Raw genomic sequence first — 21858 nt, forward strand, 5'->3', positions numbered from 1 at the left:
GATAGAGAGAGAGAGACAGACCTCAGACCTTATTTCAGAAGTTACCAAAGACTCCACACTCTGAGACAGGAGGACAAGAACAGCAGAGAATTGAAATCATCTCAGGGCCATACTAAATCCTCCGGGAGCTCCACAGAACAGAATAGAGATCAATAGGGAGAATTCGAAAAACACAAAAAAGTGTTAGTGTCCCGCTGCTGCTATGAGCAGGGTGTTGATTCTGTCCGTGCTCCTGCTGTCCCTGAGCTGGTGCAGATGTGCCGTCATCACAGGGGTAAGTCTGACAAATCATCACAGGATTTACTTTTCATTGTATTTTTTAATGATGTCTTAATTGAATTGATCATTTATTTATGCAGTTATACATAATCAATCATGTTTAGCTGGTTTTAATAATACATTTCAATAGTTAATGCTAAAAAAAGTAAGCGGGAGGTTTGCTTATCCCCCAAATCGATTCAGTTCAGCCTTAATTTTGCTTATTAAGACTAATTGTTTAAAAAGCATGTTTGCTCGTAAGCCAATATGTCAAATTAAACGTAATTGTATTAGAAATTCTTTTTTTAATAATATCAATTAATAATGATTAATAATGAATAAAAGTTTTTGAAAATTTGTACACATTAATTTGGCATTTCTATCACATATGTTTCAGTATTTTATCCTTTTATCTATAAACCTTTTTTTCCATATACTTTTACAGCCCCAATTAACATACTCCACTGAATTCATATTTAACTGGATATCATTTAGCATTGTCATTTTTATTGATCATTTCATTTTTAACAGGGGTGTGTGAAAAGAGACTTACCAAGAAAGTAGCTTCCTCTCTCTTTAATGAGACACCTGAGCGTTTTTGACTGCCAGAGGTTTTGATAATTCTGGGAAAAATCATAGAAAAAACAACAACAACAGAGAGAGGCATAATTTAAATCTATTTATAAATCAAATCCAGACAGAATGTTTAAAAAAGCATTTAATTTGCACCCTTGGCATGGGGTAGATACATTTAAAAAAGCAAATACTTTATCATTCATACAAATTAACCTCTCTCTTTTTACACATTAACAAAGACTTTAGCAAAGCCATGCAGGGCAAGATCTTCTTTGCACTGGGAATGAATGCGATATCGTATGTGAGTGACGTTGTGTTGTATTTGTGTGTCAGGCATGTGACAGGGATGTGCAGTGCGGTGTGGGGCTGTGCTGTGCTGTGAGTCTGTGGCTCAGAGGCCTGCGTATGTGCACACCACAGGGGCTGGAAGGAGATGAATGCCACCCATACAGCCACAAGGTATGCAGATACACACAGCCATGAGAAACCCCTCTGGAATATGAAAGCAGTGATTTGACTGGCTGACCTGAGGCAACCCAGGCCTAACTGTTATAAGAAGTGAAAGAAAACCAGGGGATAAACAGAGGAAAGATCAAAAGAGACTAGTCAGACCGGATAATACAGCTTATACAGATGGTCAAAGAACCTTTAAAGGGATAGTTTACCCAAAAATTTAAATCATGTAATCACCCTCAAGTTGTTGCAAACCTGTATGAGTTTCGTTCTTCTGTTGAAAAAAAAAAAATCAATGACTTCCATAGATTTTTTTTCTCACACCGACACTGTGCAAGTCATTGGGAGCTGTTCGCTTTTAAGTAAAAAGAAACTCATTGGACACAAGTTTGCAGTCTCATTTTAAACAGCTGATCGGATCCTGGAGTAAACATGGGTGATTGCCAGAGATGACTGAGAAAGGCTATAAAAGAATTTGCTGATAAGAGTAACTGATATCGATCGAATGTCTCACAGACCAGGACTGTTTATCACTCTGTCAGACAGTCTCAGACTGATATGGCGATACAGAAGCTTTGCCATTCAGCTGAGGCTCCGAGGCAAAGGGAAATGGATTTGGAGGGCGTTTGTGACTCATTGATGACTAGTAAAACCGACAAGATCCTTAAACAGAAACCTAAGCCTATAGAGTTTTGTAATGTATCTTGATTAGCTAACCTAACGGCTGAAAAGATTTAATTAAAATTATATATTTACAGCAGTAACACTTAAAAAATATACACACAAAATGTAAATAATTCACAATTTATGTTTTAATAATTAATGCATTGCCGATCTAAAAGTTAATGAACTATGTGAAATAATAATATAATCTCGTAACTATGAAGTTATTTGTGTTTTGACTGCAGGTTCCTTTCCCCGGCAAGAGACAACATCACACTTGCCCCTGCCTGCCACATCTGGTCTGCACCAGGTACAGCGACAACAGATATCGCTGTACCAGCGACTTCAAAAACATAGACTTTTAACACTGGAAACGTGTGAGAAAGAGACAAATGAAGGTGGGAATACTTGAAAAGGAACAGCACACGAAGATAATAACAAGTGCCATATCACCTTTCTGGTCATGTTCATTTTTCACTCTCATGCACTTTGCACTACAAACATGCTGTTATCCAGCTGCCCCAGAAATGCTGACATACATTATCCACCGTGGCACAAGGTCTACCTCAGAATCACTGGTTTACCTTGGCATCCACTACACTTGATAGTAAAAAACAAAGTTAGTTTCATCACCTTTACGCGAGTACACATGCAAACACACATTTTGTAAGGAATGTGCTTTAGGCGGGAATCATATTTTCTTCAATATGCTGTGAATTTGTTGAAGGCTTAATTATGGTAATTAAATTATTATCAGTCTGAATGGTCTTTGTGCTTTTCTCACTGTGTGAGTATGTGCTGGGTGTGTGAATGTGAAACAAACACATTTCATTTTAAATATCTGATGTTTTAAAAAATATATATGTATACTATTTTGTCCAGACAGCAAAATAACTCTAGAAATGGCATTAAATGCTATAATATTGTAATATTCCAAATTAATTTAAATTAAAATGTATATACAAAACATTAAAATACAATAATAAAATATTGAAAATAAAATAAATGATCATTGTTTACCATGCATTGCATTGCAATCAGAATTTGATTTTAAGAATGGTGGTCAATATTAAATTAGCAGGCTATCTAAAATATATTGTACTTGGTGCACATAACAGACATAGTCATTTTCGATTTAAAGATGTATAAAGAAAAGATGACTATATGACTCCCCTTTTTTAAGTTTCACTTCTGTTTAACAGCCTCTAACACTTCTGAATGACCGGTTCAATCGGAGTTTCAGTTCAGAGATTTAGCAAAAATAACATGAAAGATTGTTCCTCTGAAATGGAACAATGAATGGAATGGAATTCTCTTCACCTCTGAGACCTACTATGGACAGCTCAACAAACTGCCTAGGAGCTGGATGAAGATAAAGCAAGGGTGCCATGAAATGTCATTGCTGAATTTATTGGTATATGGTTTATGAAAGGTGATGGGTCTAACTGTTGATAAGTACAGGATTGCAAAATCTGGTTTTCACAGATTTTCGACATCTAACTACAGTTTCATAATTGAAACCTTCTCTGTTCATCCAAAATAAAATGACTGCAGCTATAATTACTGCATCACAAATTGCTGTCCTTCGTGTTTCCATGTCCTTCTAGGTCAATCACCCACATGAGTCAAATATCCAAATGGATTTAGAGTAAAGAGTTACAATTTTTTTGATAGTACATTTTACTTCTAGACATTTTCAGTCATTAATCATCATAATGAAATTTTCAAGAATAAAATACTTCTGCGGTGTGTGTTAAATTAATAATATTGTTAAATCTCATAAAAAAATCCCTCAAGAAAACCACAGCAAAAACAAATAAAATCAATGAAAACATAGAACACAATTATTGCAAATGTTTATGCTGGTGCTCTCATAATAGTGGAATATTCTACACTGTCCTCCACTGTGACTGTAGAGTTTGAAGAAGCGTCTGTGTCCATTGGGTTGTGTATCTGTAAATTGGCATAAAGTTCAGATGGATCCTGGTGGGGCTTAAAGTCCACCATAGAGTAGATAATGCCATTCTGCTCCTGTGGAGAGATGTTGAGCAGACAAGGTTTGATGACATTTCAGAATCAATCTTTCAATCCATTCATCTATCCATCGCTTATGTAGAATCTAATTTTCCCTGTTCAAGATGATGACGGTGATTACAGAATACGCTGTAAAAAAACTAATGATTCCCCAAACGTTGAATTTACCTCTACATTTAAACCTTATTTATAGCACATGGCGGTCTTTGCTAAGGGACTGAATCCATATAGTTTTGAGTCAATAGAGAAAATACAGTATGTATAAATTGCTTACCAGGGTGGCGTTAGGAGAACCACAAATTTCACTTTTATCTGTAGACGGGAAAAGAAAATGTGTTCAGCCAAAAATTCCTTAGATAAATGAAAATAATCACTATCCATTCACCTACCTGTGGATTTCTTCTTCCTGGTCTTTAGACGGTACACAAGCAGTGTCATTGAGATGACAGCAAACACCACAACACTTAAAACAGCAGCTAGCGTGTAGGATGTTCTCCAGCTGTCACTGCTTAATGTATTGTGTTAAACAGATTAATAACGGTTAAGAGTTGGAACTGTAAAAGGTTCATGATTGTAACAAAATGTACCTGTGTTTCTCTGCATCATCCTCAGAAAGAGCGGGTGGAGAGGGAGAAGAAGAGGACCAGACTGCTGGTCTGCTGGTCTGATGGAGGGTTCTATATGAGGATTCTTATATATACATATATAAACATTTTTTTTTTATTAATTTGATTATTTTTATTAATGGCTGCTTCTATTAAACTGACCATTTAGCAACAGAAAATCTTACCAGAAAATGTAATTGTAACATATTCATAGGTGGCAGGGAACTCTCTGAAACCACATCCATACGTGCCAGCATCCATTACACTCAGATCTATAATTATTACTTCAAATTGTCTATTGTAATTAGTGATAAATATTCTTCCTTGATACCTGGTGTCAGCTTGTCCTCTATCATTCACAAACTGCAGGCACTTTGACTGATAAAACTTACAGCAAGCTTTTTCATAACTATAATAATTTGGGTGAAAGAAATATTTTAAAATAATTCTATCCGTTGAATAAATCACTTGGAGTCCTGTTGAATTCATTCCTGAAAAACATTTACTGAACATGAATGTTTTCTTATTTTAAAACTGAGAACACAATTCCATCTATTATCACTGTTTATATCAATATTGTTTTATTATGAAAATTATAGTTATTTTACGGTTAACCCATAACGTTGTAAAATGCAGCTAAAATAGATCAAATGCCTGCTTTTAAACTTTAACTTTTAGTCGAATGACCGATTTAGCTCCTTGATCTTCTATTAAAGAACAGAAAAAACAAGAATCATTCTCACCGTTCTTCAAGAGGACAAGAAGAAAGAAAATCAGCTTCATTTTCCTCTCTAATATTTCAAATATTCTTTAAAAAAACTGAACTGACTCTGATGAACTTTATGTTTTTTTCCTGTCAAATTGAGGAACATCTAAACATAAGACCATGACGAACAACCTACAGAAAAAGGAAGTACAGCCTTTTGAACACATCAGAAAATAATTTGGACTGCACTCTCAGTAGTATATGAACAACCACTTAAACCACATCAAAGTTTTGTATAGTCATGACAGGTAGAAATGTTACCTTTAAATTGTCTGTTGGGCTTGAATAGAGTTTTAAAGATTTTTTGAAAGATCTTTATTCATCATAAGCAGTGTATGTCTCAACTTCGTGTGGGGTCGAGTATGTAGAGTTCAAGTTCTCTATCGCACCCTCAATCCAGTTACACATTTTGTTATAGACAAAATATTGTTAAATACATTCCCACAACTGGTGTGTTTTGTTTGTATTGCTTAAATTAACAAAGTAGTGGCTTCGAAGGTTAAGTTTTTAATGCCACAAACCCAATAAAATTCAGCTATATATTTAAACAAATAATGCCTCATTTATACAGTGAAAAATATTAATATTTAAAAATGGTCAAATGCTTATTTCCTATAAAGCTGAAAATATTCATTCATTGTTTCTGCAGAATCGTCATTCTCATAGTCATTGTGAGAAGAAAATCACAGTGAATTCATATCGTTTCATTGATGAAGCTGTAACATACTACAGGCCAAGAGTGAAAAAGTACATGTTTTTCAAGCTGCTGTAACAAAACATTTGAATCAGGAATCCCTACTAGACTTTTTCTTTTCTTTTTTACAGTAAGTCACCTATTGTGCTTAATAAAAGAAAAAGACAAAATGGTACTATACTATTAAGCTACACAATTTACATCTATAGTTCCTGCAGAATTATGAAGGAAAACAGCATTTTTTACAGTGTAACCTGAATCTGGTTGCCTTGGGAGTGCAACAAATGCTGCAAATGTTGAACTCCATTCTGAGAGCTCACATACTGGACCTGGGCAATGGAAGACGAGAAGAAGAGATGGAGACAAATACTGCCAGACTGTGATTTGATCATGAGTCCATTTGACTGAGGCTTTTGAACCTGTTTATAGTGATTCCTGTAAAACTGAAGCAGAAGCTGTACCTCTGGTCATTAGGTACTCCACCATCTGTCCATCTGCAGGGTTGTTCTGCAGAATACACGTCCCCCCCGTTAAGTAAAGTGAATCATATTTAAGACATGAGTTTTAAGATGTCATCCATGTGGTCATGAGTCAGATGCATAAACCGCTTACCACCATGGTGTTAAGAGAACTGCAAGTTCCATATTTACCTGAGTGTGAAAATCATAAATTATGTTCATTCATTAGATTTAAGAACTGGTCACATTATTATTCAAATTTGCTGAGTACTTTGGTTCTTAATGAAATAATCAAGCACACACACTCCAACCGAGGTGCAGGTCAGAAGATTATACACAACAAATTTGTGTATAGAGAAGATATATAACTGCACAATAACTAGCAAATAAACTATTTTATTTAATTAACCAATGCTTCGGCAAGAAAGTAATTTGGTTCTACCGACCTGTGGATTTCTTCTTCCAAGTCATTAGAAGAAACACAAGCAGTGTCGCAGAGACGACAGCAAACACCACACTACTGAGAACAGCAGCTAGCGTGTAGTATGTTCTCCAGCTGTCACTGATTAACATGTTATGTTACAGAGGTTAATGAATATTAAAATATCAATGAATTCGTCCAAAATCGAAATTTATCATTCTACACCTGTATGACTTTATTTCGTCTGCAGAACACAAAAGAAATTTAGAATAATTTAGAATTGATTTTTTTTGCTGTTTGGACCCTAACATTCTTCAAAATATCTTCTTTTGTGTTCTGAAGAAAGTGAGTCATGGAACAACATGAGGTTGAGAATTTTTGGTGATCTGTCCCTTGAAGAGTTACAGTTTTAAGGGCTTCATATAAGCTATACCTGAGTTTCTCTGTGTCGTTCTCCGAAACAATGGCTGTAGAAGGGGTCCAGGTTTAATGGGCAGCTTTGTTGGTAGGGGAGTTGTGTTTATGCCAATGAGATTTTTTAAGTCTTTTAATGAAGAATATAATTTTTATTTCACAATTAATTATTTAATTATAAGAATAGAAACACCAAATGAGCATGACCAAGACAGCTGATACTAATTCTCATTTATGATGCGTCAGATTTCCTAATGATTAATCAACTATTGCAGAAGGCTTAATTTAGTCTTAACTGTAACTTGAACATCTTGAGAGGTGGCAGGGAAGCCTCTGAAGCCACATCCGTATCTGCCAGCATCCATTATGCTCAGGTTCATCATTTTTCTTCAAATTCTCCATCATAATTAGTGATGAATATTCTTCCTCTATACAGAGAGGCAGCTTGTCCTCTATTATTCACAAAGGGGGAGCACCCCAACTGATCAAATTTACAGCAAGCTTTTTAGAGATGATAAAAATAAAGATGATAGACATAATCCCATTGTGTATTGCTGCTTGACAACAATTTCATTTGTAGGATTATTATGAGAATTAAAATTAAATAAAATTATTTTATTATCGATAAAGGTACATTTAGTACAGCTACTTAAGTAAAAATACTTAAGTAAAACAATTAAGGTTAATCATAAACATTTTTATCATTTTAAATATGGAAAAAATGTATGTACTAGAAATGGTTTCAGTCTAATAGCAGATTTAACTTCATAATTTTCATAAAAAAACAACAACAAAAACGAACCTTTTTTCTTCATTTCCATCAAATATTTCCCTTTGATCTAAGTGTTCCCAAAAAGCTGGACTGGCTCTTAAATTTTATTTTAATCTCTTTTCAAATCGAGAAACAAACTATTGAAATACAAGACCATGCCGAACACCCGAGAAAAATAAATAAATAAAATCAACAGGAAATCTCGCCTTGTTTCGTTGTCAGATGGTGTTGTTAAAATGTATTTGTTAATCAAGCACTTATTAACAAAAAATTTTTTATTTTGGAAACAGTAAAGGTCTCATCCACAGAAGATTCATCACCGCTGTTAAATAAATATGCAGGGTTAAATTTAATACTTACATCTGCAAATTGATTGAATACAATAGAAAGTCATATCCACTCCACCCTGGTGGTCTGTAAAACAAATGAAAATTGCATTTACCGTAATGATAATACAATGACAGTCCACAACATTACACGTTAACATACATTCAATTTTAAAACTGAAGTCACAACCAAGTGAACAAAACCCACCTTTTAATTGGGATGGACCTGATCTTTGGTGCAGAGCATAAAAGCAGATGCAAATGCAGAAGAGATTAACACTTTCATTTGATCACAAGTTCATCTGAATTTCTTCTAACCTAAGACAGCTTGGTATTCATGTCTTCTTGAAAAAGCTCTTGAAAAATCAGCAAGATGTCTTAATAATGTACACAAGTTCAATTAATGTTACATGTTTTCATATTCTATTACACTCCATTCCCTATTATCATTTCCAATATCTTTGTAAAAGCTGAACTGTAGCATGATGACTTCAAGAAAACCAACCATCAGTTCAGATAAAGAGGTCGTGATTTATTTGGTATGCATTTTAAGTTCCTTTCTGTAGCCATCTGAAAGAAAAACAAATCTCTAAAACATAAGAAGCTAATGATGAAACAGTACATTTCACGCAAAATGAAAACAAATCATCAACCCTCCTTTATAAGCACTTCAGCTACAGCTAGGAACCGTTTCATAACAATGTGACATCAATCCTCCGGTCTACTGTTTCCACACGTCACTGAAGCAGCATCCATCGTAGCACATCACAGCGACACATAGAATTAAATACAGGGATTTTCTATACAGGCAGCTCTTGGCTTTTGTGTTTCTTTTTCTTTACAAGGCAAAACATAGTAGGCACACAAAGATAAATTGCTTTAAATATTTACAAAGGCATGAGTCGTATCATTTTCAGAGAGGATTTTAGGATCTAACTGTACATTCACCCTCTAACTGAATAACTCTGGAAGAAGACAACTGTTACTTGTGATCGTCAGAGTTTGCAGAGTCCACTGCAGTCTTCTGAGACAAGCCTCAGATGATCTGTGTCGTGTGTGTCTTGTTTCTACTCCTCAGTAAAAGTGATGACGTCATACTGGATGCCCTGCTGCTGCAGCTGCTCCAGTTGTTCAGGTGTGGCCTCGGTGTAAACCGTCTGAGCCTGAGCCATGGCTGCATCTGCAACAGCTACACACACACACACATCACTTACATCAACTCTGATTCTCTTAAACATCACCAGAAGGTTGTAGCATTAAAACGTTCTCTTCTTGGTTTTTTGAGTGAATAAAACTCCTAGGAAAGTGTGAAGGTGTAAGGTCATACCAGTGACTGCCGAATGGGCGGCTGCCTCCAGGTCCTCAGGGGCGACAACCTGCTGCTCGGCAGTGATGGGGACGTACTGGATCTGTCCATCCTGAGATAGAGCAATCTAACACACAACAAGCAAGAGATTTATTCATGAATCAGTGTAAATAAACACATTATGCATTACATTCATTTTCACTGTTAAATCCAGTTAGGTAATGTAGAGAAATTTATTTTTTTTAAGAAATCAATGATACAAATGAATGGTGCTTTAAATTGATCAAATGTGACAGTTATTAAATTGTTAAAAAATATTACTATTTCATTAAATTCTGTTCTTTTCAACTTTCTATTCATTAAAGAATACTGAAAAAATGTAAATAAAAATATTAAGCACGGTTTTAAATACATATGTTAGAATGATTACTACTACTGACAATTCAGCTACATTACAGGAATAAATTACATTTAAAAAATTTATAAAATTGACCAAACAGAACAGTTATTTTAAATTGTAATAATTTTTTATAATATTACTGTTTTACTGTCTATTTTTGATCAAATAAATGCTTTTCTGAATGCAGCATAATATAAACTGTAACATAAAAAAATTGTGTAATCTGCTCTGGGCTCAACCTGTTGCTCCTGCAGAAACGTCCCGTCATGCTCATACTGAATGTGAGCGATCCGTCCATCCTCCATCTGCAATCCACAATCAGAATTCTTTGTCATCATGATAAATATAACATCCTACAGACCACAAATGATAATGAAAATGCTTTTCAGGCTGCAATAAGAGATCAGGTGAGTCTGACAAGACTCAGTTCACAGCCATCAGAGAACTGTTCATCAACAACCATGAGGAATTCTGGACCCTTGAGTTATGAATGATGGAAAGAGCACATACTAACCTGAATGTGGTTTCCATCAGATACCACCACATATTCCCGCGGAAGCAGGTGCTGAACTCCATCCTGAGAGATGATATACTGGACCTGAGAAAATACAGGACAGAAGAGGGCACGGAACACAAGTTCAAATGAAGGTCTTGAATGTGTTTGCTTATCACACACATAATGCACACTACAGTTCCAAAGGATTTTTTTAAGGATTTTTATATAATGTATTAAAATGTAATTTATTTCTGCAATGGCAAATCTGGATTGTAAGCAGTTATTACTCCAGTCTTCAGTGTCACATGATGCTTCATAAATCATTCTAATATGCTGAATTGGCTTATTATTATTATCATTGTTGAAAACAGTTGTGCTGCTTAATATTTATGTGGATTTTATTTTTCAGGATTCTTTGTTGAATGTAAAGTTAAAAAGAACAGCATTTATTTGAAATAGAAATCTTTTGTAACATTATAAATGTCTTTACACTTGCTTTTGCTCAATTTAATGTCTTTACTGTATGTAAGCTTTAACTTCTTTTACTTAAAAACCCCCCAAACTGTACCTCAGTGACCTGATTGTCTCCAGTCATTAAGTGCTGTACCGTCTGTCCATCTACTGTTGTGATCTGCTGAATATAGGTTGCCTCCTCCTGAGAAATGTAAAATTGTCAAAAACGTGCAAAATGCGAAAACCTGAATATAAAATCTTCTGTATTATACATACATTAAATATTAACAAGCTGCTCTGTTGGCCAAAAAAGTGTCCATCATATAGAGGATGAGAATGAGACTGTGTGCATTGTGCAAAAGTACAATACCTGGTCAGAAAGAGTCTGATCCTGAGCCACAATGATGTGTTCCTGACCCAAAGTCTGCTGCAACCTCTCCGGACTGATGACTGCCTGACCTGCCTGCAGATCTGAACAACACAGGAAAAATAAATATTATAAAGGCATAAGTGAAAATGACTTTGACAAGACATGTCAAATAATCAGAATAGGGCTGTGTGAATCCATTATTTCTATATAAACAACATACAATCTCACTATGAGAGTCGGCACTTACTCTGCAGTGTGGCTAAAGCCTCTTCATCACTGTTAACGATGATGGTCTGCTGAGAGGGGACAGAGCGGGTTTTACGGGGCGAGGGTTCCTGAGTGTGAAGCCTCTCCATGTGGAACTTCAGATGGCCGTTACGGTTAAACCTTAAAGAGGAGGAAGTAGTGGAAGTGTTGTATAACCAGTAATCTAAGCAGCACAAATTCCCTGATAAATCAATTCTATTATCATTTTAAAGATCATTTCTCAATTGCTCCCTTACCTCTGGCCACAGACTTGACAGGCGTAAGGCTTTTCGTTGGTGTGTGTCATCATGTGGCGTCTCAGGTCCTTCTTGTTTTTAGAGGCAAAACTGCAGCTGTTGCATTTATGAGGCCTCAAATATGCATGCATGGCCATGTGAGACTAGGATTGTAAAATTAAATATATTATAAAAAAGCATTTAATACAACAAAAATGGTTTTGTAGAGGTCAGATAGATACTGAATTAAAACTCAAACCATATGACCAACACACCTTGACTTCTGGCCAAGAAGGTGCTGTAAATTCACAGTCGGGGCATTTGAATGTTTTGGGGTCTATGTGCGCCCTCTTGTGGTTCTCCATGTCCGAGCGGCCGTGGAAAGCCTCCATGCAGATGCGGCAGGAGAAGCGTTTGGTGTTGAGCTGTTGAGAAGGGGGTGACGGACACAGAGGAGGGGAACATGGAGCTTCACTGCTTAGCTGCAGGAGGAGAATTCTGTCAATTAATCTTTCCATTGGGAAACAAGGAACACAACTGGTTATTCTATCTGAGAAGTAAAAAACCGAGTCTCACCTCTACCTGCTGGAGGACTCCATCTGTCAAGCCTGAGCTCAAAAAAAACTTCTCTTTATTCTCTTTGAGAGGTGTAGAGATGGACAAGGGCTCGGTGCTCACTTCCATGACCTGAGGTTCTGCTGAGGGTTCCTCTAAACTGCTGCCAAACACACATGCATCATCTTAAAGGATTTATATGTCATCAAAAGGAATTAGAGTTGCTGTTTTTGACAGTCAGTAGTACCTGTGTGCTGTCTCTTCAGAGGCCTGCTCCACCACACTGAAATCTGCTCCCTCGTATGTACCAATGCCAATCTGTGTCACCTCCTGCGACACATCCGTTGTCTCCTCTTGCTCCACGGTCTCTGTAGCTGTCTCAAACGCCTCCTGCACCAGAGTGTCCCCGTTCTCTGACACATGGAATGTGACGAGCTTTTGAGGCTGCAAGGATGAGCCCTCATTCCCAGAATCAGCTCCGGTCCATGACCCCGTCTCCAGGGTCTTACCATCTGGTTTCAACACTGCCACCTGAGAAGAGTGATCACAAAAAATAAAAATATTGATAGATATAATACAGTAATATAATTTCAGTTTAACATGGTGATGATTGTTAGAGATACAGCTGAACAAATAAGCTATAATCATAAAAAGGCAGATCTCATTATTATGGCTGATATAGTATTCATTGCATTGTACATTATCTGAAATAGAATTCCTTAACCTAAAATAAAATTCCTATGTGTAAAGTATGTCTGATGTTTTGTACTCATGAAGTCTATGTATACATGCATTAAAAGAAAAACAAGAAAAGAAGAAAAAACAAGAAAACTTGCCCCTTTTTCTGACAAAGTAGCACAGTTTCTGCTAAACTGAACTTTCAGTCGATAATTTATACTTTGTAATACTATCACAAAATGTTTTATTGTTTTCTATAACATTTTTATTGCTTATTGTTATAGTACAAATATAACAAACTTATATAACAATATTACTTTTCTTTTATTGTGTTTTTCTAGGCCCGTTAAACTTTCACCTAACAGATCCAATCCAGATATGTTCAATTGAAAGTACTTAATATATATTACTGTTATTATATTATGAATGTAACACTAAAATAGCTTTTTGGTTTTGCCTTTTGTAGGGGTGTCTCTGAAATCTGCACATTTTAAAGCACAATTCAAAGGCAAAACAGTGATTTGATTGCATACAAACCAGTATTGGCCTATAGTTTTGTCGTTTTATTGGCCTATAGTTTTGTTGTTAAAATTAGTATCATTCAAAAATTTCCAAATTGAGATTTTACTTTTATAGATATGACTTTAGTTCACTTACTGGTACCTCTTCGTCCAATAAATGTCAAACACATTATACATTTCTAACAGTATTTTATATCCCAGTAGATGATGTGAGTCTGTCAGCACAGTACCTGCAGTTCTCTGGCGTTACTCATGTTCAGCAGCAGATCTAGAGCATTTTGGGCTGAGAGGTCTGTAGTCTGGGCTGTGAGGATCAAATGTAACACTGTATATTAATAAGGTGAAAGATGAAATATGTATAGATTAATTCATAATCACACCATATATTTTAGGTGTGCTCCAATCACTGATAAATTTTCTACTAACCTTGCTCATAAATGATGGTAGTGTTTCCCAGTGCATCTTGAGATACAGATGTTTTCCCTATGGACTCCATGGTCTGGAGAGTAATGGGGTCCACTGTTACCTTTAGATGTAAAACAAATATTATATATACATGGATGCTGATATTTTCTTCCATTCTGATAAATACAAGGACATCAAAATGCATATCTATGTACGTACAATGGTCCCTTGAAATTCCTGGGTTTCATGCTGTAATCTCAGTTCCTCAATCTGCTGCACAGAGAAAACAGACGTCTGGTGCCGGCGAATTGGCTCCTCTGGGTGGGATCGGCTCCACTCATCGAAGGCCTCGGGGTGCCGACACTGCACATGCAGCCGCAGGTTCTTCCTGTGTCTGGTTGTGAAGTGGCACATGTCACATGAGAAGGGCTTTTCACCTGGTCATTGGGTAAAGATGGACAGATATGATCAGGAAAGCTTTCTACAACCAACATTTAAACATTCTTAAACGTTATATAACTCACCAGTGTGTTTAATGGCAATGTGGGACAGCAGGAAATCCTCTTTACTCGTAGAGTATTTGCACTCTTCACATCTGAATGGTTTGTCATTGGTGTGGGACAGCTGGTGATTAAGCAGGTGCTTCTTGTCATTGCAGGTGTACTCACAGAACTCACATTTAAACCTGACACAGGAGAGGAGAAAAATAGTTGCCTTTATATTATGTTAACCAGTGGAGTTCAGTTTTTAAGAGGAACAGACAGTTACACTGACATCCTGACATCTCACTCACGTGCTGTTGCCACAGTTCTGTATGTGCGTGAGAAGATGCATTTTGAAAGTGTAGCGCTTCTTGAAGGACTTCCCACACTGAAAAGCAAAAAGCGTGAACATAGCAAATATCCAGAGCTGCATTTCACAAAACCATTGTGAACCAATATAGACTGTACAGACTGTATTTTTTATCAGTGCTGCTTAGATTTTTCACTGATTCATCAAAACTAGTTTAACAAAATTCACACACCTAGCTACATACAAGAACTTTACCTTGTCACACATGTGAGGTTTCTCTGTGCTGTGTGTCTTCATGTGCTGCGTCAGGCGTTTCTGCATGGGATATACACGACAGCAGATGGGGCATGGAAACTCAGACACTTTGGGAACCTGTGAAGGATTGATGCAAGACTGCTGTTGCATTAAAACTTTTCCTCATCAAACCACTCAAAGCTAACTTAAACTGATACATCATGTCACATCTTGAATCTTACCATATCTGTCTTTCGACTCCTGAAAGAGAAGAAACAAGAACATTAATTTATACTATAATAATTTGTCATATGTGAATTTTAAATTTCAATATTTTACAATTTCAAGAGGACAGACAAAAATATTTTAAAAGCACACTATCATAGACAACCTCAAGGGTTTGAAAAAATAAAATTCATGAGGAGTGATTGATGAAAAGGAGACATGCTCAATTCTTACTTGCTTTTGTTGTGGACAGCTGAGTGCCGGATCACGTCTTTCTTATAAACACTGGAGTAATCACACATCTCACATTTGTATGGTTTTGTACCTTCATGATTGAACATGTGCTCCTATAGGACACATACATCAATTTTATAGTTATATACATTTATTTTGATATTAGCACATATTATACAAACATTTAAAATACATTAAAAATTGTTCTTTAAAAGTTTCTTTAACTAATGAAAGTGAATAAAATACAGTTTTTATGGATTTATGGATTGTCAGATGAAGGACTCTACTTCTTACCTTTAGTGAGGACCACCGTTTGCAGCGGTAGCTGCACTGCAGGCACTTAAAGCGTTCAGGGTCATTTCCCTCGTGAGAATCCACATGGAATCGGAGATCCTCTTGCGACAGAAAGCGAGAGCCACAGATCCAGCAATTATGAGGTCTTAGCAGGGGCTTAAGGGATCTGTAGTACTTGCTTAAAAAGAAGATGAATGAAACAGAATGTGTTTTAAATGGAAAAGGTTTTCTAAGATATAATTTTGTGTCAAACAGACAAGTCTAATTAATCAAATGTTGTGGATGGTCAAAGAGTAGTGCAGGCACTACTTACTTGCGATTCATGTACTTTTTGTACTTCTTTTGAAGGAATCGTTTAGAAGGTCTGCCTCTTTTTTTGGGCAAAAACTCCAGGTCATCAGGGCCTGTGTTTGATGAGGGATCTTTGTTTTCTGAATCTGACTGGCTGACAGCTGGTTCCATTGCTGACCCATTGGATAGAGAGGAAGATCCATTCTCCAATCCAGAGGAACTTGCTTCTTCAGGAGCTTGAGGGTCCCCTGCATTGCTTGTTTGAGTTGCTGCTGGAGACTCTGTTTTATACACAGGTGAAAATAAGAGTTATCTCAGACCTATGCAAGTTATATATATTTTTAAATATTTTATTATACTTCGTAGACCTAAAAAGCTGAAGTAACACTAACCTGAGTCAGGAAGGAATTTGCGGGGTGGCCCCACCGCCCTGCGGGGCCGTTTCCGTGAGGTAGAGGAAGATGATGAAGAGCAGGAAGGAGGTGGAGTGCTGTGACTGGAAGCCAATCTGGACCTGGCCTCTTCATCAGCTGGCTTATAATCACTGTCACCTAAATGCAAAATGCAGATAAATAAAAAAAAAAACAGGAAATTAAATACAGAGTACGCAAACTGGTCTTCACTAACCTTGATCATCAAGAGCACCTGCATCAATGATGTCATCTTCTTCCTCTTCTGGTAGCTCCTCCTTCTTGACCACAGAGAACGCTCGCGCCCTGCTTTCGGATTTTCGAGGACGTCCCCGTCCACGTTTCTTTTGGTCCGGACCACCTACATGCGAAAGCACATTCTGAACAAGAGAAACTTAAAGGAACACTCCACTTTTTTTGAAAATAGGCTCACAAACAAAGAAAACATTTGAAAATGAAAAAATTAACACCTCCTACTTTACCTGGTGGTTTAAAGTGTTTGTCTCTCATGTGGTTGATGAGCGTATCCTTGGAGACACTTTTATATGGGCACATCTTACACTTAAACTGCTGTACGATCACCACCTCCATCATTTCCTCTAGCTCAGCCATATCTGGGGTTCTGTGCCCAGGCTCATCCACCACCCCAGACTCCACCACATCGGGCTTTGGGTGGGTGGAATAGGTCCCACTGCTACTTATGTATGGGCCAGGCAAGTTATCATTGCAGTCCATTTGATCAGTGAGCTGGGATCCCACTGTGTCAGCCAGTGAGTGCTGAACAGCCCCCTCGTCGGCATATAGCGAGCCATGTGGTAAGTAGGAGTGCTGGGGATCTTCTAACACACTTCCTTCCTGCTCTGATGCCGAGACGTGCTCCCTGTCATCCATGCTGCTGTCTATGTAACGTGAATGCTGCGGCCGCTCCACACCCTCGGCACCGTAATCCAAATAGCCATCACTGCACTCTACGATGTACCGGGAGGAGCGAAATGAGCATCTCTGAGGGCTACTGTTTGTACCGCTGCACTCTGCTGCGTAACGCCCTAGAGGTTCTTCTGAGTCTGCCACGTTGTAGTTGGTGACCCCTGAATGACGTGGGGTCTGGTCAGGTTCGGCTCCTGAGCACTCGATGTACCGAGCCTCCCTGGTTTGGTCCGGGTCATCTACTCCACTGCACTCTATGTACTGGGAGTGCTGCGGCTGGTCTGGGCGGCTGCAGCTGCTGCTGCCGTCGTCGTGCTCAAGGTATCCGGAGTGTCCAGGTTGGTCGGGTTCCATGCTGCCCTGTGCGTTTTCTGACAGGTCTGCCTGATCCAGGCAAGTGGAGGTAGGTCCATCGGCAAGGGCTTCAATGGCAATGCGGCTTGACAGAGCAGAAGACGACATCTGAGCCACCATAGGAGCTCCTATACACAGTGAACAAAGGAAATGGCTAATTGAATATCCAAAAACTACCCTATTTTAAAATTATGTACTCTCCCTCATGTTGTTCCAAACATGTATGCATTTCTTCTATGGAACAAAAAATGAAGATATTTTGAAGAATGTTGGTAACTAAAGAGTTTCGGTTCCCATTGACTTCTATTGCATTTTTGTCCATTCAATGGGAACTCAATGGGAACTGAAACAGTTTAGTTACCAAAATTACTAACGTGTTTTTTTCATATAGGTTTAGAATGGAAGGATGGGGAGAAAAATTACTACTAGCACATTTTGGTCAAATAATATACTAATTGACAATTTATGCATTTAAAATCTAGAGTAGTCACACAGATTATGACAAGAACAAGAAAAAAAGGGAATTTTACTACAATATAAATATTGACAGCACCATGTAGGATGTAGGGATAGTTTAGCCAAAAATGAAAAATCAGCCATAATCTATTAATGCTCTTGTTGTTCAAAGCTCATATGATTTGTATTTTTTGTGGGACAGGCAATGGTCTTTTAGCACAGTGATTGTCAACCTCTCTGACTCCAAAACCACCATTGTCCACAAATTTGATTATACTTAAAAAAGAAAAAAAGAATTCCACAAGTTTGGAGGTGACTTATTAATATAATAAATATATTATGATTCTTTTTTATTTTATCTTATTTAAAAGCTTGTTTTGTTTCCCAACAACCATAGAGTGCAGGTGAAAAACTGTATGTGAAAAAAGTAGTATGTCCAAATTCACAGTATTCATAAAATAGCAGGTGAAAAGTACCCAGACACCCTACTACTTCCCGGTGAGATTCTGAAGTGCACATCTGATGGACAGTTTACTATCCCATGAGGCCATGGGAGAGGATTTGTGAATGTCAGTAAAGTGACATTGTAGGTCATGCCCGGATTACAATCATACTACACACATTCATACTATATAGAACATACTTTTTAATCACTTTAAAGAAGTTAAAAGAAGCACCTACTTATAGAGTAAGTGACTCTACATACAGCCCTTGACTTTGAACTCTAGGGATCTTTCTCACCATCATCAGGACCTTGAAGTATCAGATACTGTGTGGTCTCTGCACAGCCATCCTCTGCGCTCGTAACTGCAATGCATCCTGTAAAATTGGCACAGAAACACAGTATTGACATTGAATACTACATATACATAAAGAAGACGATGTCTACCATATTTAATACCTTGGCTGTGATTAAAAAAAAGAAGAGGTAAGAGGTTTTTCTACCATTCATAATGTCAGGTCCAATGGTGGATTCGATGATCTTGTCGATAGCTGAGCCGAGATCTGAGGATGTGGAAGCAGTGGAATCAGAAACCATCATTCCTCCTTCAGAAACAGCGCTGGAGTGGACCAGAACCTGGACAGACTGTGTCACTGTTGAGACGCTGGAAACACTGGTTGACTGCGCGACAGAAGAGGAGTCTGGGAGATGAATTCTTCGCACATCTGTACTGGAGCTCGTCTCTGGGATAAAAACCTAAAGTGCAAGTCAAGAAAATAACCTTGATATGAATTACACACTAACATGCGGAGATATAAATGCGTGGGTTGTTTGTCTTACCACAAGTCCCTCAGAGCTCTGTCCTACGTGACAGTCTGATTCTGGGGCCAGGGCAGGAGGAGCCGCCGCGTCGCTGCTATCGGCAGACATGGCTTCTGAAGACTCCATGCCCATGCCGCTCTCTGACGGCTCCTCCATCCCAGAATGCCCCACATCACTGCTGCTCTCCACCTCCATCTCCTCAGAGTCCATCTCTGCTCTGTGGGAAAGTGGCTTTCACTCAGTAAAGCAGAACTAACGTGGACATTGCATTCTGAATGATACATGCAAGGGCATGAGTGATGGCAAGCGCATAAAGTGTAATGAAGTAATCATTTTATTGAAACATTTTTTTTAAATTAATTTTGATGTAGAAACATAATTTTGTAATATAATGAACAGGTTTGACTACTTTAGTAATTTCCATGAGTACAAATCTTAATGTTTAAGCATATAAAGATATTCTAGGGAATTGTATGCTTCTAATTTTATAGCAACAGTTTGGACAGGACCCTTTTCTATTCTAACATGACAGTGTCTCTGTGTATAAGACACGGTTCAAAAAGACATGATTGATTCAGTCAGTGTGGAAGAACTTGACTGGTCTTTGTTGCCACAGTTTTGTTAGTGCCTTCTGTTCTAAAGAAGGGGGTGTCCCAACACTTTTGTCCTTATAGTGTCTATACAAGTCATTGGTGTTTAGTGATGAGTTTTTGGCTCAAGGTCTGCATTTAAAGTCACACCAGAGGTGTTCAGCTGGTATCAGGACTTTGCTTTCTGCAGACCAGTCAAGTTCTTCCACACTGACTGAATCAATCATGTCTTTTTGAACCATGTCTTATACACAGAGGCACTGTCATGTTAGAATAGAAAAGGGTCCTGTCCAAACTGTTGCTATAAAATTAGAAGCACACAATTCCCTAGAATATCTTTATATGCTTAAACATTAACATTTGTACTCATGGAAATTACTAAAGTAGTCAAACATGTTCATTAAAAGGGGGTGACCCAATACTTTTGGCAATATAGTGTATGTACAAAAAATAGATTTGTTAAAATCATATTATACTGGAGATTCAGTGGGTTTCTATATCATTTTTTTTCTATAATTATATATGTGTTGCGCTAATCTGTGAGCTATGAAAATAAAAACCTATGTTAAAAAACTAAATAACCTATTTTCTTTCATTCAGTGTTAACCGGACAGATCCACTTGCATATTTTCTGCCGAATTTGCACAAAAGCCTTGTTGCAATCAAGTAGCAACTAGATTTTTCTTAATAAACTAGAATTTTCTAAATATTTATTGCATCACAGAGTATTTGTTTTTAAAATATTTTGTGTTGTATTGTTGTTTCCTACTCTGTGATGTATGTCTACTGCTGTAAGTTAGTGTCAAATTCCCCCAGAGGATGAATACAGTTTTCTTGTGAAGACACCTTTAGGTCACGCAAGCACATTATAAGCTTACCAGCAAAACCACAAGCCAGCATGGTCTCCCATTAAATTCATTTAAATAACAGAAAACATCATCCAAAACATTTGATTTCTCGCATGTCCTCAACGGACATCAATCCCTCCCCACCAAAACACCCAACTAGCTGTGGTTGGGACATAAAATCTTTCACTTGACTCAAACTTATCAAGGACAAAAGGGTATTTGTCCTTGCTCAACATATCACGTTCTGATGCGACGCACACCAACAATTTTATGAAAAAATTTCACTACATTAGACACCAATAACATTTCAGTCCTCTCATGGACCGTGGGCTACACTCTACTCGTTTCTATCTCTATACTAAGCGCGTGTATATGCTGCCCTTCCTTCTGCCTGCTCGCGCAGCGCCATTTTTCCTCCCGCCGCTGCGAGTTTATTTTTTTCCGCTCAGGCGATATGAAGAACCGCTCGGGGACCTCGAGGGCCTGCGCGAGCAGGGAGAGCCAGTTCGCCCGAATATTTTTCTCTTGCCCATCATGGGAGAAACTGTATTTGTACACAGTTCGACACCATTATTTTGAGCTACGATTTTTTCTTACCTTGAATGGAAGAGTATTTTGCTCCTCACGCTCGCGAATGAGGCGAAATAAAATAGATATTTGAAAGCGAATGGTTGGTAATGGTTTCTAGTCGGGCGCCATCAGCGTCTCCTCGCTTCCTGTCCTCAAAGCTGACCGGAACTCATTTATCTGTCACAGGGAGAAACCTTTAATCTGATTTATAATGTATCGAGAGATTTATTTTAAATGTGATGTTCTATGTAGAGAACATAAAT

At 37.6% G+C, this 21858-nt stretch overlaps 3 protein-coding genes across 7 annotated transcripts; 1 reads left to right on the plus strand and 2 right to left on the minus strand.

Moving 5' to 3' along the window:
* Positions 1-202: 202 nt before the first annotated feature.
* On the plus strand, positions 203-2315 carry LOC306847918 (prokineticin-1-like; the record flags this gene model as incomplete). Its single annotated transcript, XM_079382161.1, has 3 exons — positions 203-274; positions 1168-1293; positions 2196-2315. 3 exons carry the CDS (start codon positions 203-205, stop codon positions 2313-2315), a joined length of 318 nt encoding a protein of 105 aa, XP_079238287.1.
* A 1025-nt stretch (positions 2316-3340) lies between these two features.
* LOC306847961 (uncharacterized protein) lies at positions 3341-5489 on the minus strand. 4 transcript variants are annotated; one of them, XM_079382226.1, is made up of 7 exons: positions 5333-5469; positions 4921-5080; positions 4775-4818; positions 4572-4674; positions 4374-4489; positions 4259-4296; positions 3341-3981 (listed from the first exon to the last, which is right to left on the minus strand). In XM_079382226.1, exons 1-7 carry the CDS (start codon positions 5370-5372, stop codon positions 3808-3810), a joined length of 675 nt encoding a protein of 224 aa, XP_079238352.1. In that variant the 5' UTR covers positions 5373-5469; the 3' UTR covers positions 3341-3807. The 4 variants fall into 4 exon arrangements, with proteins under 4 accessions (XP_079238352.1, XP_079238351.1, XP_079238354.1 ...); XM_079382225.1 differs by having other exon boundaries at positions 4374-4492; positions 5333-5444; XM_079382228.1 differs by having other exon boundaries at positions 4775-5080; positions 5333-5489.
* Positions 5490-8702: 3213 nt separating this feature from the next.
* Positions 8703-21743, minus strand: LOC306848349 (zinc finger protein 335-like). Of its 2 annotated transcripts, none has more exons than XM_079382843.1 (28): positions 21623-21741; positions 19606-19804; positions 19269-19521; positions 19065-19142; positions 17069-17995; positions 16804-16947; positions 16569-16727; positions 16199-16457; positions 15886-16063; positions 15592-15704; positions 15375-15393; positions 15154-15270; positions 14900-14976; positions 14631-14791; positions 14326-14543; positions 14128-14227; positions 13932-14005; positions 12750-13033; positions 12524-12662; positions 12223-12429; positions 11969-12111; positions 11713-11852; positions 11466-11566; positions 11211-11297; positions 10661-10744; positions 10386-10451; positions 9768-9873; positions 8703-9629 (listed from the first exon to the last, which is right to left on the minus strand). In XM_079382843.1, the coding sequence occupies exons 2-28, from the start codon at positions 19795-19797 to the stop codon at positions 9508-9510; spliced, it is 4548 nt and encodes a 1515-aa protein (XP_079238969.1). In that variant the 5' UTR covers positions 19798-19804; positions 21623-21741; the 3' UTR covers positions 8703-9507. The 2 variants fall into 2 exon arrangements, with proteins under 2 accessions (XP_079238969.1, XP_079238968.1); XM_079382842.1 differs by having other exon boundaries at positions 8704-9629; positions 12524-12665; positions 21623-21743.
* Between the last annotated feature and the right edge of the window lie 115 nt (positions 21744-21858).

This window comes from Barbus barbus (assembly GCF_936440315.1).
Source record: "Barbus barbus genome assembly, chromosome: 28".
NCBI lineage: Eukaryota > Metazoa > Chordata > Actinopteri > Cypriniformes > Cyprinidae > Barbus > Barbus barbus.

Coding starts and splice junctions, on each gene's coding strand:
- LOC306848349 (XM_079382842.1), bottom strand. CDS start 19,797: ATGGACTCTGAGGAGATGGAGGTGGAGAGCAGCAGTGATGTGGGGCAT. Junction 16,728..16,803: donor AGGTGCTCTTGATGATCAAG/GTTAGTGAAGAC, acceptor TTTTGCATTTAG/GTGACAGTGATTATAAGCCA. Junction 14,977..15,153: donor AACCTCACATGTGTGACAAG/GTAAAGTTCTTG, acceptor TTTGCTTTTCAG/TGTGGGAAGTCCTTCAAGAA.
- LOC306847961 (XM_079382227.1), bottom strand. CDS start 5,372: ATGAAGCTGATTTTCTTTCTTCTTGTCCTCTTGAAGAACG. Junction 4,675..4,774: donor TGTTACAATTACATTTTCTG/GTAAGATTTTCT, acceptor TGTATATATAAG/AATCCTCATATAGAACCCTC. Junction 3,982..4,258: donor GTTCTCCTAACGCCACCCTG/GTAAGCAATTTA, acceptor ATCTCTCCACAG/GAGCAGAATGGCATTATCTA.